This window comes from Bos taurus, chromosome 26, assembly GCF_002263795.3.
Source record: "Bos taurus isolate L1 Dominette 01449 registration number 42190680 breed Hereford chromosome 26, ARS-UCD2.0, whole genome shotgun sequence".
Classification (NCBI taxonomy): Eukaryota; Metazoa; Chordata; class Mammalia; order Artiodactyla; family Bovidae; genus Bos; species Bos taurus.
The window spans coordinates 14,212,821-14,240,061 of NC_037353.1; the positions used below are offsets into that span (position 1 = coordinate 14,212,821).

At 42.2% G+C, this 27,241-nt stretch overlaps 1 protein-coding gene across 10 annotated transcripts in view; it reads left to right on the plus strand.

The window, feature by feature from the left end:
• The window catches only part of EXOC6 (exocyst complex component 6), a 190,121-nt gene that overhangs the window by 1,196 nt on the left and 161,684 nt on the right, over nucleotides 1-27,241 (plus strand). For 3 of the 10 annotated variants that reach the window (XM_005225488.5, XM_024985549.2, XM_024985551.2), the window contains exon 1: nucleotides 12,261-12,386. The exons of 5 other annotated variants lie outside the window; for them this stretch is intronic. In XM_005225488.5, the coding sequence (XP_005225545.1) occupies nucleotides 12,286-12,386 (101 nt within the window). In that variant the 5' untranslated portion in view covers nucleotides 12,261-12,285. 10 annotated transcript variants of the gene reach the window in all.

Genomic DNA, 27,241 nt, shown 5'->3' on the forward strand with positions numbered 1-27,241 from the left:
GACATCCATGAATAAGGGCAGGTGCTTTTTATCCTATTCAACAGGTAGAAAAAACCAAAGCTTTTCGCTAATTGGAAACTTGGTAATTTTTCCAAGTGGAACATACTTTATACTGTACCAGCACCTTCTAAAACCTGTGCATCTGCCTGGTGGCTAGGTCAGAAGTCAAAGGGGAACACGAGAGGGGAATAAAGGGAGCCTGAAAAAGTGAAAGTGTTAGCTGTGACTGACTCTATGTGACCCCATGGACTGTAGCCCACCAGGCTCCTCTGTCCATGAAATTCTCCAGGCAAGAATACTGGAGTAAGTAGCCTTTCCCTTCTCCAGGGGATCTTTCAGATCCAGGGTTTGAAGCCGGGTCTCTTGCATTGCAGGTGGACTCTTTACCATCTGAGGCACCAGGGAAGCCTGGACATGTGTTGATTACTGTGGCCTCTGCTGCCATTGTTGCTTCAGAGCCCTTAGTCTTCAACCCCTGATCCTCTCTACATCTCCCCTGGTCTCTCAGCCCTGGCCAATATCTACAGGCTTCATCCATTGATCCTCTCTACATCTCCCCTGGTCTCTCAGCCCTGGCCAATATCTACAGGCTTCATCCATCCTTGAAACTACCAGCTAGTCTTGCTGTGGTACTGGACCTGACTTCCTGTTTTGGTTCCTGGATGTGTCCTACCTTCTGTTCTGAGGGTAAATGTCCTGGGTCTTGTACTAGGTCTCCTAAAGGAAAGAGTCAGTTTAGATCTGCAGTCACAGCACTCTCCCATCATCGCAAGAGCAGACACTGCAAACATATTTTGTCCAGGTGCTGCCTGTCAGCACCAATAGACCTAGATTGCCCACTGTTACCTTCACAAAGAGCTCTGACTACGGGACCTCATGGACTGTGGCCCATCAGGCTTCTCTATCCATGGGATTCTCCAGGCAAGAATACTGGAGTGGGTTGCCTTTTCTTCTGCAGGAGAGCTTTCCAACCCAGGGATCGAACCCATATCTCTTGCACTGCAGGTGGATTTTTACCATCTGAGCCGCCTTGTGTACTGGGTCTGGGTTGTGGCCTGCGGGATCATCAATCTCCATTGTGGCATGCAGGATCTGTAGTTGCAGCATGTTCGATCTAGTCCCTGACCAGAGGTCGAACTCGGGCCCCCTGCATTGGGAACATAGAGTCTTAGCCACTGGACCACCAGGGAAGTCCCCCAACAAACCTTTAATTGAGACAATATTCACCAAAATTCCTTTTCCTAAACAATTGCTGTAATCATTGATGAGATGAAGACTTCTTGGGCTGGCATTTGCCTTTCAGCACTTCCCTATGTATGTTATTGATATTCCAATGTCAACTATTCTGGTCCACTCCTCTTACGGAACATGTCAGCTCATGTGGCCAAATATGAGGGTTGGGAAATAAAGACAGGACTTCCATTTTGGCCAAACTGGAGTGTTTACTGTTTGATAATATGCCCTGAGATTTTCTTCCTTCTGGTTCTCATGGTTCCATTTCTTTATTAAATTGCACTCTTACTTCTGTCTGCCAAAATCCAGCCCATCTTGCAAGGCACAGCTCAAATATTCTTTCTTCTGTGAAGTCTCTCTGATTCATCAACCACAGGTGAGTGCTTCATCCTTTGAAGCCCCAAAGAATTCAGGGCATTTATTCTGACTCATTTGGGTGTATGTAGGCTCACATGTATTTTGTGCTATAACCATTTTCAGGCTAAAGATTCCTGAGGGCACTATATATTTATATCTTAGTATCCTCTGCAGAAGCTTCTACCATACTTGACACACAGTAGCTAGATAAATATTTGTTGAACTAATTTGTATGAGCTTCTGAGCTAATGATAGTCTTAACAAGACAAAGGAAAAAAGGTAGTCCAGAGAGAAAGTCATCATTTCAGGGAATAAGAAAAGGCAGAAGTATTTGAATAGATTTGAATCGTTACAAGTTCTAAAGGCAGAGAGGGTGGAAAAAGAGTTTGGCTGGAGGGAGACTGACCAGGAGGGCTACTCTGACCTACTCACAGGACCTACTCTGAGGCTTTGTGGAGCGACAGTGAAGGGAAGGTTAGGATATTGAGAAGATGGGGCTGGGAATGCAGGGGAGAAACCTCGTACGTGGAAACTGAGGGAGAGAAAATACCCAAGAGCTCTCCTAGTTGTTCTTCCGTGTCACAAAAGAAAGGCATTTTCCCACAGACATTTTCTGTTTTAAAATCCCAAACTGTTAGTTAGCTTCATCTCCCTGCCCACCTTGTTTCTGAGGCCAGTGTTCAGATCAGGGTTAGATCAGGGGTTTGTTTCTCTAACAGGGTGAGCTCAGAGAGCTCAGGGATTCAAAACGCGTAGAAGAGTTCTACTAGCGTCATTTAGAAATGGCTCCACAGCCCTTCCTGTCACTCTCAGCCTCACCATCATCTGAGAGAATGGGTCTCCTCCACTGAGGAGTCGTGAGCGAGTTGCTGAGGTTGGGACTCAAGTCATCCAGCATTGTCAGTGGCCATCGTCTCTTCCACCTGCCCAGGCTTCCTTCCCCTACCTCCTGATTTCATACAAGGCTGCTCCAAGAGCAGGCTTCTCCAGGTGGCCCATCCTGTCTCCTGCCTGACCTCCCCACTGGGCTCTTGGGTCAGCTCCTTTGGTCTTCTTTCTGTTTTGGTGGAAAAGTGGAAAAGGATCAGATGATCCTGAGATCCTGTGTTTGTTTTCATCTATGTGTGAAATGAGACCACTGCCTGAAGTATTAAGTTTAAAGGAGAGATAGTTTTAGGGGGAGCTGAGACATTATATTTTCCATGGTTTATTTGTATTGCCAATGAAATACCCAATAAAGACATATCAGGTAGCTCTAATAATTGAATTGGTGGAGAAGCGGTATTTGATGTTAGACATGCAGACAGTGATTGAATTTCAAAGAAAAGAGAGAAATGTAAAGAAAGATCTACATCTAGTGCCTGGGTTGCCCTAGCTTGGCTTTGCTTTAGGCATTCAAAATCTCCTGGCCGACAGATTCTTGGTAGGCTGAAACTCATGAGCAGATGGGGTCTGAAATTAGTTTTGCTGTCCTAATCCTTTTTGCCCTGGGCATTACTGTTTTTTATCATGTTACCACCATATGGTAATTTCCACTAGATTTTCTCATTTGGTTTTATGATTTTTACTCCAGTTCCTCCATTTGGCCTAGACATGCCCAGCTCCTTGCCAGCTGCTCCCTCTAGGGGGCGTGCGTGTCCCTGGTAGGCTTAATGGCTGTCTGGAGCCATGCTTTAAGAATCCACAAGACTAGTACTTTTTTGGGCCTTATCCAGTATTACCAGCTGCCTTGCACAAGCACAGTTAATAGTTTTCAACTAGTATATCAATTCCAGTGCATTGGTAGTGGTTATATGAATCCCCGTGTTGAGGGTGGTTCTGGTAAAATAGTGCTGGTGGCTACGGTCTTAGGACAGCACAGTAGCAGGACCCTAACATATTTATGCTAGAACTTCCAGCTGCCAAGCCTCCCTCATTAGACCTGCCCCCACCATGGATATCCTCTCGTAGCCTGGGCTCATGATGCTTCATGGGGTCCTGCATGTCTGTTGTTAGCCTCCTAGAACAGGTCCTAAAATTGTAACGTGTCTGAACCGATTTGAGTTCAGAAATTTTTTGCAAGAGCTGAGACAGAGATAAAGAGATTGAAGAGAAGTGCAATGTTAGTGGGAGGTAGAAAAAGAGGAGGTATCCAAAGAAAGCCCTGCTGAGGGCTGGGAAAAATAGGAGGAAAAGGGAATTGTACATGATGACGTACCAGAAGAAATTTTTGCAATTGTTTTATGATAACATAATTGTTTTACACTTGTACTCACAGACTCTCTTTGGCTCTTTTCCAAAAGCTGAGCGTGGAGTTTTACCAGTTTAAGAGCAAACAGGATATTGTAGTTTCTTTGACTTTAATGTTTTTAAGAATGAAGATAACATGCTTTTAGGAAAGGAAATATTAAAGCAACAACAACAAAACACCAACAACCTAAACACAATAAAATCTTAGGATGACATACTAAAAAATATAACTGGTTATATTCAGCTGTAGAATTCTAGGATGCTCTTGCTGTTTTTATCTTCAGAAATGTAAGATTTCATAGAAATCTTATTTCATTAAATATATTGATTAAGATCAAAGGTATAACATTTATTAGTTGTTTGATTTTGGCCTTAGTTTCTAAAACTACAAAATGGGGATTATAATAAAACCTGTATCAAATGATTAATGTATATGAAGTGCTTAACACAAGACCAGCCTAGCACATTGTAAATGCTTGATAAATGTTAGCAATTATTATTATTATATTTAATTTACACTGGGATATACATTTCAGCATAATGTAATATATAACTTAGAGTGTTGAAGTAAATTAGCATTCATGACATTTTGAAATTCTGGGCAGGTGGGAAATACTGAATAATGTAAATTTTATTTTGGTTGCAAATATTTAAGGGAGAGAGGTATCCCTTTTTCAAAATCCTATTTACTAAGGCTTATATTTGATACTAATATAATATCATGACCTCATCTAATGTCTTATGGGAGTCGGGTAGTGTGCTGAATGTTGTGGATATAAAATAGAATCCAAAGAAGGGCCTAATTATGACTGAGGCCTGCTATGTCTGCAGCACCCCAGGATAGCTTGGGGTTCCTGATGACAGTGGGCTATGTAGTTGCCAAATTTTCACTGAATACTTAAATGATTCTGTTAGCTGCTTGATCTTCAGGGAAACACTAGAGAGAAGTTAAAATTTCTTTTTGTATTTTGAGAACAAAGTATTCCAAGCAGGGAGATAGTTTCATTTATTTACAGTTAAGTGAATTTATTTACAGTTAAATGAACTCTGGAGCCAGTTCAAATTTTGCCTCTATACTTATAGATAGAACTATTAGAAGGCTTATACAAGTTAGGCATTCAGTATATTTAATGTAGCAGCTCATACATGAGCCATACAATGCTCAGTCCTTCATTCAGTAAATAAATATCTATGGAGCATCTCCGATGTGGCAGACAGTGGTCAAGGATGGTCAGTAGTATTGTTGATACAGCAAATTCCCTGCCCTATCAGGAAATTCCCTGCTCCCAGGGAGCTGACATTTTAGTGAAGAGAGCTAAAAATAAATTAAAAACCAGTAATAAATTCTATGAAGAATAACAAATCAGGGTGAAGGATAGGGAGATCCAGGGATGCTATTTTACAAAAGTGGCCAGGGAGTAAATATCAGCTGTTATTATCATTTCATTACATTAGTTACATTTCTAAATCTTTTTTGCTGAGAGGAGAAAAAAAATAGGACAAGTGAGAGGAGAAGCAGAAAGGGCAACAGGCAATGAAGGAAAGCTAAATGAGGAAAGAGTGAGGAATGGAGATGTTGCACTGAACAGGATGAGGAATAATAATTAAAAAAACACACAACAATGAGGAGGAAAGAGAAGAGAAAATAGTTCATATTATAAGCCAGTGTTGGGGTTGTTGAGGAGAGATAAAAGAGAGAGAGAGTAGAATTCAGAGGAAATACTATTACTCTTTAATTGCTCAGTGGACTTTAAAATGTTTAGCTTTGCAATGAGCAAGTTAATGGTGCTTTCTGGACATCATTCTGAGGGCAGGACTAGTAACATAATTTACAGGACCAATGTGAAATGAAGATGGAGTCCCCCTTGTCCAGAGGATGGTGATGGCAGAGTATTAACCCAAGAGCAACTTCTTCAGCCCCACACGGATGAGCCAGCTCTGTCTGAAAGCTTAGCACAGATCCTGGCACACAGCAAGCTTTGAAGAAAAGCAACTGTTGAATGAAGAGAACCTGGGGCTAATTACTTTTGAACTTCTTTGAGGACCAGCCCATATTTCATAAAAACTGATTTTATTTGGCTTCAATTTCAGGTTTCCTTCTATTGTTCTCCCCTGTGGGATATGGAAGAGATTCCTGGACACAGTTTTGCAGCAGGAAGGAATCCTCCCAGACCTGGCAGGGCTTTGTTCACATTCTCTTGCACTTACAGACTGTGGCCACTTGGGGTCACTGTACCAAGGTAGACGCTGGAGGAACGCAGCTGTCAAGGCATTCTCCAAAGAGTGGCTAAAATGGAAGGCTTAATTGATTAGAGCCAATGAAGACTACCCTGTGTTCTGCATTTTGATAAAGTTCAGCAGTTATGTAGCAAAGGCTCTTAAACTCTTTAAGAAACATCTCAATGATAATAGCAAATTCTCAAGAGGTTAAAGATCAGGAAGTCTGATATGGGGTTCCTAGGAATGAGGAAGGGACTCTCTGTGGAGATATACCCTACCTCAGGAGACATGCTTTTACAACAATATAACACGAGAAGTAGTATTTGCATGTGGATTATTCATTTAACAAATAGTAACTGGGCTGGTGGTGAACAATACAGACATTGTCCCTGTGCCTGGAAATGAAGACAGACTCAACGATTTGTTTGCCACCATGGTGTGTGTCTCAGAAGATGAGCATCGTCTCCAAGGATGACAAAGAGGCACTTGACTTAGAAGCAAGATCCGGAGGGCTCACTAAAGTGGATCCAGAGCCAAGAGTCTAACCTAAAGACAAGGTCCTGGCTCCCTCTCCACAATAAGAACAACTTTCAGACAGTTTCCACCAATCAAGCATTCAGAGAAAAAATGAAGTTCAGGTTCAGAGAGCTCTGAAACAAAATTAGCCTATTTTGTTAATGATTAGGGAAAAAGGAACATTATTGTGTCTGTTTTTTATTTTTATTTTACCAAAGAGGAAGCTAAATTCTGGGCTTTTTGGTTGAATAACAAATGTCAGATAATCCTCACCTCCAATGCTTCATGTTGGATGAGCTCTGGACTAAACATTATACATATATTATCTTCTTTAATATAATAGATGGTGAAAGAAAGAAAGTGAGGTCACTCAGTCGTGTTCGACTCTCTGCGACCCCTTGGACTGTAGCCAACCAGGCTCCTCTGTCCATGGGATTTTCCAGGCAATAGTACCGGAGTGGATTACCTAATAGATGGTAAAGGATATATTATATTATGCAATGGTAAAGAATCTGCCTTCCAATGCAGGAGATGCAGGAAATGTGGGTTTGTCTCTAGGTTGCAAAGCTTCCCTGGAGGAGGAAATGGCAACCTACTCCAATATTCTTGCCTGGAGAATCCCATGGACAGAGAAGCCTGGCGGGCTATAGTCCGTGGGGTCACAAGGAATTGGATGCAGCTGAGCGACTAAGCACACACGAGCACATCTTCCTTAATCCCCACACCGCTTGGTAAGCCAGGGACTTTTATTGCTCCCAGTTCACACTTGAAGAAACTGAAGCAAAGACAAGTTAAGTCCTTTTACAGAGGGTCCCACATTTAGTAAGATATGAATTGGAATTTGAACCCATTTAAATGCCAGACCAGGGCAGCAACATTCTATAGCCTCCTTCTGAGGGAGGGGCTTTCCCGAGGTTGGTTATTAGTCTGTAGACAAGTGGCTCAAAGTATAAATTCTTAGTGACTAAGATTTTATTTACAGATTAAACCCTTACTTTGCTGATTAGTTTCCTACTGGACACAGAGTACATCTCCTGCCCTGTCAGTCTTCCTGGTATCTTTTCCCTCCCAGGAGTCCTGAAGAGAAATTTTGGGTGGATTTCTGGAAATCAATGTCCACTGCTCCCCAAATAACTCACCAAACATGTGCAATCTTCCAATGTGCCCTACTATCCCAGCCTCCTCAGACCAGACTGACAGTCATTTATTCCTTGGGTAAAACAATATCAGAACAGTCTTCTTATCTGACTTTTTTATTAACAGGAAAAGCAAGAACAGCTTATTAGCTCCATCTTCTCCAACTCACTAGCTATGTGGCCTTGGACAAGTGAGTTAATCTCTCTAAGTCTCAGTTTCTCCAAATTAAATTGGAAATAGCAAGAGTACCCCAAAAGCTGAAATTAGATTTTAGTAAAATTAGTACTACCTTATTTACCAATAAAATTATGAATTAGTAAGGGTTAAATTAGATAATATAAAAGGCTTAGAAAATAGTGCTCAGTAAATAGCTATTAAGATTATTTTGGTTTATAGCTGAAATTCTTTATTTCGGAGACTTTTAGAAATGTAGCCTTTATTTTTTAAAATATTTATTTATTTGGCTGCATCAGGTCTTAGGTGTGGTGTGTAGGCTCTCTGTGGTATCACACAGGGTCTTTCGTTGCATGGACTCTCCAGTTGTGACATCAGGGCTCAGTAGTTGCCACATGCAGACTTGGTTGCTCTGTGGCACATGGAATCTTAGTTCCCTGACCAGGAATCAAACTCACACCCCCTGCGCTGGAAGGCAGATTCTTATCCATTGACTGGACCACCAGAGAAGTCCCTAGATATGTAGCACTTTAGGCCTTTTTTCACATTAATGTGCATGTTATATCTATGTCCATAATTAAAATTTACATAGTGAACTATTTAGGACATTAAACTTTAAATTCTTACCCAAAACTTCAAGTACTAACAGATCTACCAGAAGTCATAGAGGGAACCAGCTAGAGCTGTTTTATAAGATGTGGTAAATGGACTTCCTTCCATCTTAACTTGAATTAAGGGGAAGAGACTGCTACTTAATGCTGAGGTAATCCCTATGGGCAGGTGTTGAAACAGGTCAGGAGTGAGGAGTATGTAAGTAGGGTTGGTTTCCCAGGGCAAGGGCATTTAGAGCTGGGTTTGGATAGATTGCATCAGGGTTGGAGAAGAGAAGAGGGGAAAGGTCTGGATAATGAACACTGTAAAGAAATGCCCCATTAGAAGCTTATTGCCAAATAAGAAGCTGGCTTCTGTCATATGTCCTACTCTCCTCACCTTGCTTTACTCTTTAGAGCAATGAATTCTGGTCCTGCTCATCATCTGAGCTAAGATAGCTTGCCTTTTCCTGCAGAGAGAACTGGCTCTCTGTTCTCTTTGTAGGACACCATAAAATTTGTCCTCAGATCTTATGTTTGGTTTCAGGTTCAGTTTTCAAAAGGTTTATTTTTCCCTCTCAAGAGCTGAACCTGCATCTCAGATGTGCTAACACTGGATGATGGTGCCTCAGCAATTGAGGACTCAGTCTACCAAGAAAAAAATTTGTTTCTTTTGTCTTACTACTCAATAAAAAGCAATTGGGGGAAGGGCCGAAATGCTGGGGTCTGGATACAGGGATTTGACTTGACCCAAGAGTAAAATTTTAAATAACCAGAGGAATGGGTGAAGTTTATGTATATATATAAACTATATACCCTCTAACAAAAGCCCGTAAGTATAGTTTCTTACAGTGAAACTCTGATGGTGAACCTCAGGGAATTTGAGGTAACCTTTTCTGTTTGTGTTGCACATTTCTATCAAGGCAACTGAATATACCACATTATAAGATGTGATATTTAATGTCAACTGTATAAAGATCAAGTTTGAAGAAATTAACTTTTTACAATTTAATATTGTTCTAATTTCTAATTGTTACCAATAATGGATTAATTAAACTCTGGCCTTAGGCTCAGATCTGTTTGGAACCCCTTTCTAAGTCATCCTGAACTCTTTTCAGTGGCTTCAGAACTTCAGCATTGTCTGGTTTTAAGACCCCTCCAGCTTTCTCTCAGCCATGTGCAGAACTCTAGGCGGAACTATAAGAAATTGGAAAGCTAAAACAAAACGGGGGCATCTCTGAACTTAAGGACCTTAACATGATATGAAAGTGGTGCTGGTGGACTTGGGAAATTTTTTTTTTTCTGTATGTTTTCACAGCTTGAGGAAGTGAGATTTCCCAGGGAAGATATGGGTTCTCTTGTACTATCAAGACAGTGGAAATAGGGACTTCCCTGGCTGTCCAGTGGTTAAGAGACTCTGCCGGGGGTGTCAGTTAGATCTCTGATTAGGGAACTAAGATCCTACATGCCGCCCAGTATGGTTAAAAAAAAAAAAAGACAGTGGAAACAGGCTTGTGATAGGGTTTCTTGGTAGAATAAACATATGGATGTAGCAGAGCTTTTTTGGTCTTTCAAGTTAGCCTGCACTGAAGTCAGCCATGTATTTCTGTTCTGTGTCAACAGTACAAAAACAAACAAAATTCAAATTATAAGAAAGAACCAATCAAAACAAGTGCTCACTATCAAAACAGTTGTTGGTAGAGTGGATAAATGGGCTAATTTCAACCTAGAGTTAGTGAGAAGGTTTTATGGATTAATTAAACTAAGCAACAGCAACAAGAAGGAATAGTTCTTGTTGCTGTTGCTTAGTAGCTAAGTTGTATCTGGCTCTTTTGTGACCCCCATGGACTATAGCCCACCAGACTCCTCTGTCCATGGAATTCTCTAGGCAAGAACAACTGGAGTGGGTAGCCATTTCTGTTTCCAGGGGATCTTCCTGACCCAGGGATCGAACCTGCATCTCCTGTATTGACAGGTGGATTCTTTACCCCTGAGCCACCTGATTCCTTAGAGAAATCTTTATGAAGGAGATTAAATTTGAGTTGAAATTTCCAAGGAGGACAGAAATTTCAGATTAATAGGAAGAAGGACATTTTTATATGTTAGTAAAGTTTATTGGGACCTTACTATGGTCCCAATAGGCAGAATAATGGTTCCCCCTAAATTTCCACAAACTAATCCTTGGAATCTGTAAATATATTACCTTACATGACAAAAGGGATATTGCAGGTATGACTAATGTTAAGACCTTGAGATAGAAGATTCTCCAGAATTATAGTTGTGTCGAACCTAATGCCATGGGTCCTTAAAAGCAGAAAATCTTTTCTGGCCTAGGTCAGAGTCAGAGGGAAATATGACTATAGGAAAATGGTCAGAGAGATGCAAAATTTCTGACTTGAAGGACTGAGGAAGGGGGCCATGAGCCAAAGAATGTGGGCGGCCTCTGGAAGCTGAAATACATAAGCAAATAAATTCTCCCCTAGTGCCTCTGGAAAGAACACTGTTGTGCTGACACCTTATTTTTAGCCCAGTGAGACCCGTATTGGATTTCTAGCCTACAGAACCATAATAAATTTGAATTGTTTTAAGCTAAGTTCGTGATAATTTGTTACAGCAGTCATAGAAAGCTAACACAACATGGGACAGCAAAATGAGGTCATGACATGAGGAAAATGACTACCATGGTCATTTTCAGATGGGGAAACTTAACTATAAAGGGACTAGGTTCTGACAATGTCACCCAGCTGTAGAGTGAACGACTAGGGGATTAAATTGAGCACACCCGTCTTCGGAAGTCATGCTTTTAACTGTTCGGCAGGATTTTTGTAGGAGGAGGATGGAAGTAGTAAAAGCTTCTAGAAAAAGTTCTCTGGAGTGAGTTACACAGCTGTATAATAAAGAGCTTGGTTGACTCAAAGGGACATGCTGAGCTCTGGATTAACGGAGACCAGAATAGTTGTCCCTCAGGGCTAGGTTATGTACTCTCTTTCTGGTTAATCTTCCTCAGTCGCTGATTTGATCATGACAAACTGGTTTACTCAGCAGTCCCATAAACAAGACTCTTCCAAGCACCTGCTTGTCCTTCCCATCTCTCTGAAGCCCACTTCTCTCAAGGGCTTCCCCACTTCATCCCAGCCACAGCAACTTGGGGGCACTTGGGTTCAAGGACTTTGGCATGAAATCACACACTGCACTGGGTCTTTCTTGTATCTTTGCCATAAAATGTCTTCGTTTTACGTCATTTACTTTTTCTGGCGCTTATAATTTATTTCCAAGTAGACTGGCCTCTGTGAACTTTCCGCGGGGCAGGAACAGGAATCCACTCAGAGCGGTCGTCCTTGTTCGCCAGCTGGGTTCTTCTGGGTTCATTCCTAAAACAAATCTTACTCCCACATACCATTTTGCTTTTCTTGATTTTTCCTTTTTCTGACCCTCCACCACCCATGCCTCCTCGGTAAACATTCCCGTAGCCTTTATTGTCGACCTGCCTCATTACGAAATAATCCCAAGTGCTAGCACAGGGTCTGAACACAGAATACAGGGATCTATGCTTTTAAGCAGGGCCAATTACTAGACAGCAACTAGGGGGCCAGTACCGGGCGAGAGTTGGAGGTGGCCCGTTTCCACTCCGCACAGCGGCCGGCAGCACCTGGGCCTCCCCCAGGTGTGGGGACAGTGACCCGGTCGCGCGCCCGTGCGCGGCCTTCCACGCACCCCAGCGCCGCCCGCCCCGCCCCTTTCCCCGCCTCCTCGCGCTCGCGCCACAGGTTGCTCGCCCCCGCGGTCTGCGCGGCGCCGCGCCTCGCCGGCTCCTCAGCTTCCAGCCAAGATGGCGGAGATCGGCGAAGGTCCGGGCACCGTCCCAGAGCACGAGCGGATCTTGCAGGAGATCCAGAGCACAGACACCGCCTGCGTGGGGCCCACCCTCCGGTAAAGCTCTCATCCTCTCGGGATCTCTGGCTGCCCTCTTCGGCCGCTCGTCAGGAGGCGGGCGAGTTTTCCGCCGTCGGCCGCGCGCGAAGCGGCCCGACAGGTGGTGCGCGAGGAGGCGGGCGGCCGGGCGGGGGCAGAGGAGCAGCGGGCCAGGACCTGGGCCCGGACCCGGGCGGGGCGGCACGGGCGACTGCACCTGTCCGTGCGGCCCGCCTCAGCCGCGGGAGCTGTCACTGCGCAGCTGGAGGGTGTGGCTGCCACGGTGCCTGTGACCCCGGGAGTCGAGGCACCGCCCCGTTTTCGACGCCCCGCCCCGCCCTGCCCCGGCCGGGGCCTGGGGTCTCGAGAACGCGCTTGGGGCTTCCCGGCTCGCGCGACGCTCCGGGGCTGAGGGCGGCTCCGCCTCGGGCGTGCCCGGGACGAAGGTGAAGTGCCGGCAGACGGCAGGACAGAGGTGCCGACTCGCGCGCAGGTGGAAACGCTGGCGCGCTGGGCTGCTGAGGGCGTGGGAGAATTGAAATTGAGCGGGAGTCGCCGGCACCATTCTCTATACTCCCGCGCCGCCGGAGTGGGCGAGGAGGGAGCGTGGGCGGGAGGGGAGGAGCTGGCGCTCAGGAACGCGCTGATGTGACTGATCTTGACCGTGCGCTCGCCCGGCAAGCCTCTCTGGACTCTGGGAAGCTTTTATTTATTTGCGAATGTTTAATTTTGCATGCATTTCCCCGTTTATTTTAAAAAGAATCTCCACCGTTTAAAAATAGTACAAGAACAATGACTATTCCAGACTATCTATTGCCCTAGTAAACCCAGGCACTCTAGTGATCCATTAGAGTGTTGGCCACTTTCTTCAAGAATGACTGCTCTTTAAATATAAGGCTTCATTTTTCGGTGTGATGATAATGAAATTATTATTCACTTAGGGAACTTGGGACTCACTGTGCTTTTGTCATTATGTGGACCTGTGGTTGTAGTGCAAAGTAAATCGACCTTGCCCTGAGACTACAGAGAACTGGATTCTTGGTTTACACTGGTCTTAGCACTGATGAAGTGTGCGGTCGTGGGCAAATCATTTAACTTCTCTGGACCTCGATTTTTTTATTTGTAGACAGGGGAGGGGTACGTGTTTAGATACCCAGAAAGCCCGGGAATTTAGAGACCTTGCCTATTTGTTCACTCCTGTATGCCTAAGCATGTAGTAGGTACATGATACATTTTTGTCACATGAAGGTCCCTCTATGATATAAGTATGATTAGTGCATTTCCTTAATTTTTCAGTATAACACTTTTTATAAAAACTGCATTTGCTAATGAAAGTTGAACTCATACATTTAAAGGAAGCTTTGTTTTCCTCACTGCATGGTGAAACTGAAGGAGTATAGTGTGTGGTATAGTTATTACAACAGTCCATTTTTGAAAATAGTATTGATTAGGAAAGAGGTGCTTCTTCTTGAGAAAATGTACTAGGCGGGATCATTGAAAGCAGGTGAAATTAATTTAGAAGAAAAATTTTAACTACAGCTGACTTGAACAATATGGATTTGAACTGTGTGAATTCACTTATACCTGTAATTTTTTTAAATTTTATTTTATTTTTAAACTTTACATAATTGTATTAGTTTTGCCAAATATCAAAATGAATCCGCCACAGGTATACATGTGTTCCCTATCCTGAACCCTCCTCCCTCCTCCCTCCCCATACCATCCCTCTGGGTCGTCCCGGTGCACTAGCCGCAAGCATCCAGTATCGTGCATCGAACCTGGACTCGCATCTCGTTTCTTACATATACAGTGGTAAAGAATCTGCCTGCCAATGCAGGAGACGCAAGAGACTCGGTTGAGGAAGATCCTGGGTCTGAATGATCCCCGAGAAGGAAATGACAGCACACTCCAGTATTCTTGCTTGGGAAATCCCGTGGACAGAGGAGCCTGGTGGGCTACAGTCTATGGGGTCACAAAAGAGTCAGACACAACTTAGTGACTAAACAGCAACAACTGTGGGAACTTCTGTACTCTCACCGCTGGGGGAGGAGTTGGGGGCCCGGTTGACCCCTGGTGTGGGGAACTAAGATCCGGAAAGCCTCGTGGCTTGGCCAAATAGAAAAAAATACATACTTAACGTATTTTTGTGATACTACAGGATCCGCAGTTGGTTGCGTCTGGAAATGCCGAACCTGGGGTATAGAAGAACCCATTGTATGGACCATAAGTCATATGTGGATTTTTCACTTCATGAAAGGTCCTCGGCCCGATCCCCTCATTGTTTCAGGGTCAACTGTACACTGAGATTTTTGTAACACAAATAGAATATATGTATTGGTGGTGGTATCATTCTGTTTCGCTGGTGACATTTGTATCACCTACTCACTTTGTTGAAACCCACACTCTTTTCTTTAGTGAACTACACTGACTCATACTTACTCTATATATACTCTTGTCATCTCTCATTTGCAAGCAGGCCCTGCACACACCCGTGGAAGGCACTGCTAGCAGTCCTTTCTCTTGAACAGAGTTTAAGCCAATGCTTTTTTATTCCTGAGGTTTCACTGAGTGAAATGCTAACACTAAAATTTAAAAAAAAAACTTATTATGGGAAAATTTAAATGTTTCAAGAAGGTAAAAAAAAAAAAAGAAAAATGTAGGGAATTCCATGGTGGTCTGGTGCTTAGGACTGTGTGCTTTCACTGCTGGGCCAGGTTCAGTCCCTGGTCAGGGAACTTAGACCCTGCAAGCCTCTAAGTGCAGCCAAAAATAAAAATAAAAGTAAAAAATAAAGATTAAAAAGACTGACCATACGACGTGTTGGTGAAGTTGTGAAACAACTCGCATTCTGTGTATACTGCAGTGGGAATATCATAGATGCTGTTTTTCAGGTTGAGGTTATTCCCTTCTAGTTTGTCAAGTGTTTTTACTATGAAGGAATGTTGAATTTTTCTGATGCTTTTTCTGCACCCATTGAGATGATCACGTGGATTTTGTTCCTTATCGTATCACAGTGGTGTTTCATATTAATTGATTTTCAGATATAAGTCAACCTTGCATTTTTGGAATTAATCCCATTTGGTCATAGTGTATAATCATTTTTTATATGTTCAGTTCAGTCGCTCAGTCGTGTCCGACTCTTTGTGACCCCATGAATCACAGCACGCCAGGCCTCCCTGTCCATCACCAACTCCCGGAGTTTACTCAAACTCATGTCCATTGAGTTGGTGATGCAATCCAGCCATCTCATCCTCTGTCATCCCCTTCTGCCCCCAATACCTCCCAGGATCAGGGTCTTTTCCAATGAGTCAACTCTGCATGAGGTGGCCAAAGTATTGTAGTTTCAGCTTTAGCATCAGTCCTTTCAATGAACACCCAGGACTGATTTCCTTTAGAATGGACTGGTTGGGTCTCCTTGCAGTCCAAGGGACTCTCAAGAGTCTTCTCAGATTCCATTTGTTAGTATCTTGTTTAGGATTTTTGCATGTATATTCATAAGAGCTATTTGTCTTTTATTTTCTGGTGACGTCTTTGGTTTTGGTATGAGAGTAATACCTTATTATTGGTTAGTGTTCCTCAATTGAGATGAATGTATTTTTATTTCTCTATTTACGTGGTGTACCATATCTATGTATATATGTGTGTAATGTTGAATCACTCTTACATTCCTGTAATAAATCCCATATGGTCATGGAGTATAATCTTTTTAGCATGTTGGATTCAGCTTGCTAATATTTTATTGAGTGTTTTTACATCTGTATTCACAGGGGATATTGGTACCTAGTTTTCTTTTTTTGTGATGTCTTTAGCTGGCTTTGATAGAGTAAAGCTGGCCTGATAGAATGAGTGAGGAGTGTCCCTATTCTCCCACTTTTTGGAAGACTTTGTGTAGGAATAGTGTTAATTTTTCTTTAAATAGATGGTAGAATTTGTCACTAAAACCATCTAGCTTTTCTTTCTTGGAAGGTTTCTGATTATTGATCAGTCTCTTGTTATAACAAGTCTGTTTTGATTTTCTATTCTTACTGCATCAGTTTTTGTAGTTTGTGTCATTTTAGAAATTTGTACATTTTGTCTAGGTTATCAGGTTGTTAGTATAAAATGGTTCATGTGTGTGTGTGCTCAGTCTGAGTCTTTTGTGACCCCATGGACTGTAGCCCACCAGTCTCCTCTGTCCATGGGATTTCCCAGGCAAGAATACTGAAGTGGGTTGCCATCTCCTTCTCCAGGAGATCTTCCTGACTCAGGGGTCAAATCCACATTTCTTGCTTGCCAGGCAGATTCTATAACACTGAGCCACCTAGGAATCACAGAATTGTTCATAGCATCCCCTTATAACCTTTTTTATTTCTGTAAGACTGGTGGTACTGACTTTTCTTTTACTCTTTTCTATTAATTTTTTTTGGCTGTGAGAGACTTAGTTGTGGCATATGGAATCTAGTTCCCTGACTAGGGACTGAACCTGGGCCTCTTGCATTGGGAATCAGAGTCTTAACCACTGGACCATCAGGAAAGTCCCTCTTTTACTCTTGATTTTAGTAATTTGTGTCTCTCTTTTTCTTAGTCAGTCCAGCTAAAAGTTTGTCAATTTTATAAACTTTAACATGATGTCATAAGTTTTGGTATTGTGTGTTTTCGTTTTTATTCATTTCAAAGTATTTTTTAAATTTCCTTTGTGATTTGTTCTTTGAGTCATTGGTTATTTATGTATGTATGTATTTAAGTATGTTGTTAAATTTCAACATATTTGTGAATTTCTCAAATGCCTTTCTGTTACTAATGCGTAATTTCATTGTATTTGGTCAGAGATCATATTTTGTATGATTTCAATCCTTTTAAATTCTCTGAGGCTTGTTTTACGGCCTAACGTGGTCTGTCCTGGAGAATGTTACATGTTCACTTCAGAAGAATGTGTATACTGATGTTATTGGGTGGAAGATGCTATAGATGTCTCTTAGGTCTCATTAGGTTATAGTTGTTCAGGTCTTCTACTTTCCTTTTGATCGTCTACTTGTTCTGCCCATTATTGGGCAATGGGTAGTTTTTGCTTCATGTATTTTGGGCTCTGTTTTTAGGTGCATGTGTTTGCTCAGTGTGTCTGACTCTTTGTGCTCCTTTGGACTGTAGCCCACCAGGCTCCTCTGTCCATGGGGATTTTCACACAAGAATATTGGAGTAGGTTGCCATTTCCTTCCTCAGGGGAACTTCCCTACCCAGGGATCATACCTGCATCTCCTGAGTCTCCTGCATTGCAGGTAGATTCTTTACTGCTGAGGCATTGGGGAAGCCCTAAATGTGTATTTGTTGTTGTTCAGTCGCCCATTTGTGTCTGATGCTTCGAGGACTGCAGCATGCCAGGCTTCCCTGTCCTTCACCATCTCCCTGAGCTTGCTCAAACTCGTATCCATTGAGTCAGTGATACCATCCAACCATCTCATCCTCTGTTGCCCCCTTCTCCTCCTGCCTTCAGTCTTTCCCAGCACCAGGGTCTTTTCTAAGGAGTCAGTTCTTTGCATCAGGTGGCCAAGTATTGGATCTTCAGCTTTAGCATCAGTCCTTCTAATGAATATTCAGAGTTTGTTTCCTTCAGGATTGACTGGTTTGATCTCCTTGCAGTCCAGGGGACTCACAAAGGTGTTCTTCAACACCACAGTTCAAAGGTATCAGTTCTTCAGTGCTCAGTCTTCTTTATGGTCCAACTGTCACATCCATACGTGACTACTGGAAAAACCATAGCCTTGACTAGACAGACCTTTGTTGACAAAGTAATGTCTCTGCTTTTTAATATGCTGTCTAGGTTTGTCATAACTTTTCTTTCAAGGAGAAAGTGTCTTAATTTCATGGCTGCAGTCACCATTCAGAGTGATTTTGGAGCCCAAGAAAATAAAGTGTGTCACTGTTTCCATTATTTCCCCATCTATTTGCCATGTAGTGATGGGACTGGATGCCATGATCTTAGTTTTTTTAATGTTTAGTTTTAAGCCAACTTTTTCACTCTCCTCTTTCATCAAGAGGCTCTTTAGCTCCTCTTTGCTTTCTGCCATGGGTTGGTATCATCTGCATATCTGAGGTTATTGATATTTCTCCTGGCAATCTTGATTCAGCTTGTGCTTTATCCAGCCCGGCATTTCACATGATGTATTCTGCATATAAGTTAAATAAGCAGGGTGACAATATACACTCTTGATGTACTCCTTTCCTAGCTTGGAACCAGTTCATTGTTCCATGTCTGTTCCATGTCTGTTCCATGTCTAATTGTTACTTCTTGATCTGCATACAGGTTACTCAGGAGGCAGGTCAGGTGGTCTGGTATTCCCATCTCTTTAAGAATTTTATACAGTTTGTTGTGATTCACACAGTCAAAGGATTTAGCATAGTCAATGAAGTAGATGTTTTTCTGGAATTCCCTTGCTTTTTCTATAATCCAGCGGATGTTGGCAATTTGATCTCTGGTTCCTCTGCCTTTTCTAAATCCAGAGTGAACATCTGGAAGTTCTTTGTTCACATACTGTTAAAGCCTAGCTTGGAGAATTTTGAGCATTACTTTACTAGCGTGTGAGATGAGTGCAATTGTGTGGTAGTTTGAGCATTCTTTGGCATTGCCTTTCTTTGGGATTGGAATGAAAACAGACCTTTTCCAGTCCTGTGGCCACTGCTGAGTTTTTCAAATTTGCTGGCATATTGAGTGCATCACTTTCACAGCATCATCTTTTAGGATTTGAAATAGCTCAACTGGAATTCCATCACCTCCACTAGCTTTGTTCATAGTGATACTTGTTATATATTTTTGATTGATTGACTGTTTTACATTATAAAATGTTCCTCTTTATCTCTACACTTATTTTATTTTTTTAATTGCTTTTTAAAGTCTGTATTGAATTTGTTACAGTGTTTCTTCTGTTTTTTTTATGTTTTGTTTTTTTTGGCCCTGAGGCATGTGGGATTTTAGCTACCAGACCAGGGATTGAACCCTCACCCCCTGCATTGGAAGGTGAAGTCTTAACCAGTGGACAACCAGGAAAGTCTTCTAGACTTGTTTTTAAGTTTGTTTTGTCTGATATTAGTAAATCTACTCTAGCCTTCTTTTGGTTGCTCTTTGTATGGTATGTCTCTTTTTATCTTTTTACTTTCAACCTATTTTTGTCCTTGAATCCAAAGTATATCTCCTGTAGATAGCATATTGTTGGAGCATGTTGTTTATCCAGTTTCATAACCTGACTTTTTAAAAATATAACTTTATTTATTTTATTATTTTTGACTGCTGGATCTTCGTTGCCCCACAGGCTTTTCTCTAGTTGTGGCAAGTGAGGGCTCCTCGCTAGTTGTAGGTGTGCAGCCGCTCACTGTGGTGGCTTCTCTTGTTGCAGAGCACAGGCTCTAGGGCGTGTGTGGGCTCAGCAGTTGCAGTTCTGGGCTCTAGAGCACAGGCTCCGTGGTTGTGGCACATGGGCAGAGTTGCTCCACAGCACGTAGGATCTTCCTGGGTTAGGGATTGAACCCATGTCTCCTGCATTGGCAGGTGGATTCTTTATCACTGAATTACCAAGGAAGCCCATAATCTCTAACTTTTGTCTGTACTATTTCATCTATTCATGTTGAATGTTAATATTTATATAGTTGGATTTGTATCTGTCATTTTACTTTTTGTTTACTGTATGTCTTTTTTTTTTTTTTTGCTGCTCTGTTCCTTTTTTTCTATTTTTTGTTAAGTGAATATTTTATAGTGTAATATTTTAGTTACTTTAATGATTTTTTCCAGTATTTAAAAAATTGATTTCTTAGTGGTTGCTCTCAGAATGAGTTTCAGATTAATTCTAAATTAATTACAGTGAGATTCAGAACTATTCTATATAGAAGGCCTTCTTCAATGAACAATGAGTAAAAATAGAGGAAAACAATAGAAGAGGAAAGACCAGAGATCCTTTCAGGAAAATTGGAAATACCAAGGGAACATTTCATGTAAAGATGGGCACAATAAAGGACAGAAATGGTTGAGACCTAGTAGAAACAGAAGAGATCAAGAAGAGATGGAAAGAATACACAGAGGAACTGTACAAAAAAGATCTTAATGAACCAGATAACTGTGATGGTATGGTCAGTCACCCAGAGCCAGACATTCTGAAGTGTGGAGTCACGTGGGCCTTAGGAAACATTACTGTCAATAAAACTAGTGGATGCAATGGAATTTCAGTGGAGCTATTCAAAACTCTAAAAGATGATGCTGTCAAAGTGTTGCACTCAATATGTCAGCAAATCTGGAAGACCCAGCAGTGGCCACAGGACTGGAAAAAGTCAATTCTCATCCCAGTTCCCAAGAAAGCATTACTTAAGGATGTTCAAACCATCAGACAGTTGCACTTGTCTCCCATGCTAGTAAAGTCATGCTTAAAATCTTGCATGCTAGGCTTCAGCACTATATGAACCAAGAACCTTGAGATGGCCCATCTGGGTTTAGAAAAGGCAGAGGAACCAGAGATCAAATTGCCAACACTTTCTGGATCACAGAAAGCAATGGAATTCCAGAAAAACATCTACCTCTGTTTCAGTTATGCTAAAACCTTTGACCGTGTGGATCATAACAAACTGTGGAAAGCTCTTAAAGAGATGGGTATATAGACCATCTTACCTGCCTCCTGAGAAATCTGTATGTGGGTCAGGAAGCAACAGTTAGAACCCTGTATGGAACAACTGATTGGTTCAGGACTGAGAAAGGAGTATGATAGGGCTATCTGTTGTCACCCTGTTTGTTTAACTTATACACTGAACACATCATGAGAAATGCCAGACTGGGTGAGTTATAAGCTGGAATCAAGATATGCGGGAGAAGCATCAACAACCTCAGATATGTGGATGATACCACTCTGTTGACAGAAGGTGGAGAGGATCTAAAGAACCTCTTGATGAGAATGAAGGAGGAGAGTGAAAAAGGCAACTTAAAACCAAATATTAAAAAACTAAGATCATGGCAGCTGGCCCCATTACTTCATGGCAAATGGAAGGGGAAAAGGTGGAAGCAGTGACAGATTTCCTCTTCTGGGGGTCTAAAATCACTGCAGATGGTGACTACAGCCATGAAATCAGAAGATGATTGCTTCTTGGCAGGAAGGCCGTGACACACCTAGACAGTGTGTTGAAAAGCAGAGACATCACTCTGCTGACAAAGGTCCATATAGTCAAGGCTATGGTCTTCTCAGTAGACATGTACAGGTGTGAGAGCTGGATTGTAGAGATGTTACAGCGCCAAAGAATTGATGCCTTTGAACTATGGTGCTGAGAGTGCCTTGACAGCAGGAAGATCAAACCAGTCAGTCAGTCTTAAAAAAAATCAACCCTGAATACTCATTGGAAGGACTGATACTGAAGCTGAAGCTCCAGTATTTTGGTCACCTGATGCGGACAGCTGACTCATTGGAAAAGTCCCTGATGCTGGGAAAGACTGAGGGAAGAAGAAGAGGGCGTCAGAGGAAAAGATGTGACTGGATGGCCTCATTGATGTAATGGACATGAACTTGGGCAAACTCCAGGCGATGGTGAGGGACAGGGAAGCCTGGCCTGCTGCGTCCATGGAGTCACAAAGAGTCGGGCACAACTGGGTGACTGAACAGTAACAACATAGCTCTAGTCCCTCTTTTGTGCTATTTTTATTATATCTTACATCTATAGATGTTACAAATCTAACAATACATTGTTATAATTCTTACTACATATAGTTTTTTATTTTCCAAAGAAGCTGAGGGAAGGAGAGCAAGTATATTTATAGAGTTTGTTATGTTAGCCTTATTTACCATTTATAAATCTCTTCATTTGATGCTGAGTTTTTAGAATCAAGATATGCGGGAGAAGCATATTCCAGTACAGCTTTTTCTTATTCCAGTACAGCTTTGCTCCCACATTTGTGCTGTTATTTTCAAATATATTTCTATAGTTGAAATATATATTGTTGTCAGTACAGTTATGTACATGTTGTCTTCTGCAGTTGCTTTTTAAATCAGTAAAGGAAGAAAGATGCATTTATACTGTCTTAAAAAAAAATCTTGTATTTGACTGTGGCAGGTCTTACTTGCCCTGACATGTGAAATCTTCAATTGTGGCATGTAGGATCTAGTTTCCTGACTAGGGATAGAACCTGGGCCCCCTCCACTGTGAAAAGTGGAGTCTTAGCCACTGGACCACCAGCGAAGTCACTATAGTGTCTTTATAGTTCCATAGTTATCCTTACTGGTGTTTGTATGTGTGTGTTCACATTGCCATCTGGGCACGCTCTTATGGAGGACTTCCATTCATATTTCTTTTAGGACTGGTCTGCTGTTAATAATTCTCTAAGCTTTTGTTTATCTGCAAGTGTCCTTATTTTACCGTCATTTTTCTAGAGAGAGTTTTGTTACAAGATTCTTGGTTGGCAGTTTTTTCTTTTAGCACTTTGAATGTATCATCCCATTGCCTTTTGGCCTGCGTTTTTGCTGATAATAAGTCAGCTGTTAATCTCAGTGGGATCCCCTTGTGTGTGGTTTCCCCCCATCCCACCCCCTTGTTGCTTTCAAGATTTTCCTTTTGTCTTTCATTATTTTACTGTGTTGTGTCTGGGAATGGATTTCTTTGTGTTTATTCTTCTTGTAGTTTATTGATTATCTTGAATGTTTAAATTAATGTTTTTCATCAAATTAGGGAAATTTTAACCATTGTTTTTTTAAATATTCTTTCTTCTTTCTCTACTTTGGTACTCCCATCACGTGTATGTTGGTGTGCTTAGTGGTGTTCACATTTTCCTGAAGCTCTGTACATTTCCTTCATGCTTTTTTCTCTCTTGTTTGGATTACATTTTTCTGTTGCTCTGTGTTTAAGTAGTCTGTCCTCTGTCAATTTATATCTGCTGCTGAGATCCTTTGATGAGTTTTCATTTCTGTTGTTGACTTTTCAACTGCAGAATTCCAACTTCGTTGTTTTTATAATTTCTCTCTCTGTGTCACAAATATTTTATTAGACACTGCCATCATACCTTCTTTCACTGCTTTGAGCATGGTGTTCTTTAGTTCTGTGAACATAGTACTTTGAAGTCTTTGTTAACTCCTCCAGCTAGGCCCTCTCACAGGGCCTGTTTCTTTTCCTGTGTGTAGGTCAGAGTCTCCTATTTCTTTGCCTATCTCATAATTTGTTGTTGTGGTTGAAAACTGGAAAATTCAGACAGTATAGACAGTATATTGTATTAACTCTGGATACTTAAACCCAGTACCACCCTACCACCCTCTGGGGCTTATTTTTGTGCTTGTTAATTAATGGCTTGGCTGTACTGTTTTAATAACGTGTATTTATTTTCCTCACAATGTGAAGTCTCTGCTGTGGCTCCTCAGAGGGCACAGTCTTGGCACATAGTCACTCTGGAATGACAGTGTTTTTAGCAAAATTCTCTTTGTCTCTTTTCCCTGATCTCTCTGTTAAGTTGTCTGCCTATCTTGGTATCACACTCAGATATTAGACTCCAGTAATTGCTGACTGGTTGCTTTATTGTTTTCAACAATATCCAGGGGCATAAGTTGTTTCACAATCTGATTTAGTTAAATTTGGTCCCTTTTCCAGTGGTAGATTTTTCCCCCCTTTATGCAAGTGATTTGTTGAGGCAGTATGTTTGGGTGAAACTTGCAGGAGTGAGGAAAGTAGGATAGGGAAGAGATCAGTAAATCTGTGGGTTCAGCTTACGTGTAGCCTCAGCCTGATTCCAGGAGAAGCTCTGGAGTTAGAATGATATCACAAAGTTGTTGCACTCTGAGGCACTGAAGCTGAACTTTTACTCCCACCTCCAGCAATCTTTCATTGGCTACAGTCTGCCCCAAGAGTGTGTGTGCTGGCAGCGGGGACATACCTTCCCAGGCGTTATTGGGCAGAGTGCCTCCCGCTTGCAGGAGAAGTGCCTCCCTCTTCTCCAGAGAAGAGGGTAGCTATGAGCCCTTAGCTGCTGGGAGGTGAATAGCACCACCAGGGATCTACTATACACTCCAGCAGCTAGAACACATTAGATCACACTTAGTAAATTTGAAGGAATAAATGGACAAAATTTTCATTTATCTTTCTATTTCATGAGCTTCCCTTGTGGCCCAGCTGGTAAAGAATCTACCTGTAATGTGGGAGACCTAGGTTTGATCCCTGGGTTAGGAAGATCCCCTGGAGGAGGGAAAGGCTACCCACTCCAGTATTCTGGCCTGGGGAGTTTCTTAATGATTTTTCTAGTGAATTAAATCCCCTGATCTCCCCAGTCTTGACTTTTAAATGTTACTTAAAAATTGTGGTAAAATATATGTAACATAAAATTTATCTTTTTAAATGTACAATTCATGTCATAAAGTACATTGACATTGCTCTGCAACCATCACCACCATTCATCTCCAGAACTTTTTCATCTTTCCAAACTGAAACTGTACACGTTTAAATGGTAACTCCCCATTGTCCCTTCCTACCTGCCCCTTGTAGCTACCATCATACTTTCTAGAATATGATTGCTTTAGATACCTCATATAAGTGGAATCATAATTGTCCTTCTGTGACTGGCTTGTCTCACTTAACGTTATGTCATCAAGGTCCATGCATGCATGTTGTAGCTGTGTCAGAATTTCCTTCCTTTTCGAGGCTGGATAATGTTTCATTGTATTTATATATACTACTTTTTGTTCAACCATTATTTGTTTGCTCAGATCGCTTCCAACTTTTGACTGTTATGAATGCTGCTGTGAACATGATGTACAAATATGTGTTTGAGTACAGTGTTAGTTTTTCAGGCCAGTCTCTGAGGTTTGTTCTGATCACAGGAGGACTCTTCACATTTTCTGTGGTTCTTCTTGGTAAACTGACTGATTATATAACCTCTCCTTATTCACCAGGGAGGAGGGCACAGTTCTTGAGGTGCTGTGTTCCCCCTTTGCCTGGCAAAGTAATAAAGCCATTCTTTCTCTTTCTCCTGGCTACAAGATGAAGGTGAAAGTTGCTCACTGTGTCTCTGCGACCCCATGGCCTGTAGAGTCCATGGAATTCTCCAGGCCAGAATACTGGCGTGGGTAGCCTTACCCTTCACCACAGGATCTTCCCAACCCAGGGATCAAACCCAGTTCTCCTGCATTGCAGGTGGATTCTTTACCAGCTGAGCCACCAGTGAAGCCCACAAGATGAAATAGAGCTTACCTGTAACAAGGCTAGTCTAAAAGGCAGAATCTCAATTAACATTGTGTCACAGGCAGAGCCTGAGGCAATAGGGAAGGATTCCCTGGCTTAGGGAAGGAACCCTTCCCTGGTGGCTCAGAGGATAAAGCCTCTGCCTGCCATTCGGGAGACCTGGGTTTGATCCCTGGATGGGGAAGATCCCCTGGAGAAGGAAATGGCAACCCACTCCAGTATTCTTGCCTGGAGAATCCCATGGACAGAGGGCTACAGTCCACGGGGTCGCAAAGAGTTGGACACGACTGAGCGACTTCTCTTTCTTTCTTTCTTTTACCTGGTTTTGTTCATGTGAGCTCTGTAGTGGTAAAGAACCTGCCTGCCAAGCAAGTCTTGGGTTTATCCCTGGGTTGGGAAGATCCCCTGGAGGAGGGCATTGCAACCCAGGCCAGTATTCTTGCCTGGAGAATCCCACGGACAGAGGAGCCTGGTGGGCTATAGTCCAGAGGGTCACAAAGAATTAGACACAACTGAAGTGACTTAGCACAACTAGTCAAAAGTACTGATACACATATATCAACAAGCAAACGTTAAACCATATAGCTCAGTGTCTCTTGCATTTAGAATTGTTTGATTTTTAAGTGCCTGCTTTAAGCCAATTAAATAGAGCTGTTTTACAAATTAATGTAAATGCAACAGTGTCCAAAGGCAAAGACACATTCTGAGACATACATATATCCAAACAGACACAAGGCTTCCCTGGTGGCTCAGTCTGTAAAGAACCCGCCTGCAGTGCAAGAGATCACCTGCAATGCAGGAGACCTGAGTTCGCTTGCTGGGTTGGGAAGAATCCCTCTGAGAAGAAAATGGCAACCCACTCCAGTATTCTTGCCTGGAAAATCCCATGGACAGAAGAACCCAGCAGTCTACATCCATGGGGGCACAAGAGTTGGATACAACTTAGAGACTAAACTACTATCACCCAAACATACACATCATGAAATCTCATGGCTTCATTTCCCAGACTTAGTCATGAGTCAGTAATCACAGTATAAAACTCACTAGTTTATAGTAACAGTTGGAATAAGTAAAAAATTTTAAAGCCTTCTTTTCTTGTTTTTTTTTTTTTTTCCCCTTCTCAATTTCAGGAATTAGAGATGGTCTAAATAAGTGACCCTGAGAGCCGTGGTCTTGAGGCACAGGGGGAGAAAAGCATTTTCTCTTAGTCGGACAGTTTCCAAAAAGTTTTAATTTATGTTCTTTGGAGTCTAAAGAATATTGTGGCCACACAGTCAAAAGTCATTTTTCATTTTCTTTGGTCATAGTTTTGAAGTAGGAGGGAAGGAGGCGGGACACAGCTTTTGAAAGCATGACATAGCCCAAGGATACAACATAAGCTGATTAGAATCAAAGGGGTCCAAGATGGTAGACAAGTCACTTTGACTAGACCTTGATCCTCAATTAGCAAGCTAAATGACAGATCCAGAGGTGCCATGACAGTTCTAGTTTAGTTCAGTTTAGTTCAGTCGGTCAGTCATGTCCGACTCTTTGCAACCCCATGAATCGCAGCACCCCAGGCCTCCCTGTCCATCACCATCTCCAGGAGTTCACTCAAACTCAACGTCCATCGAGTTGGCGATGCCATCCAGCCATCTCATCCTCTGTCGTCCCCTTCTCCTCCTGCCCCCAATCCCTCCCAGCACCAGAGTCTTTTCCAATGAGTCAACTCTTCG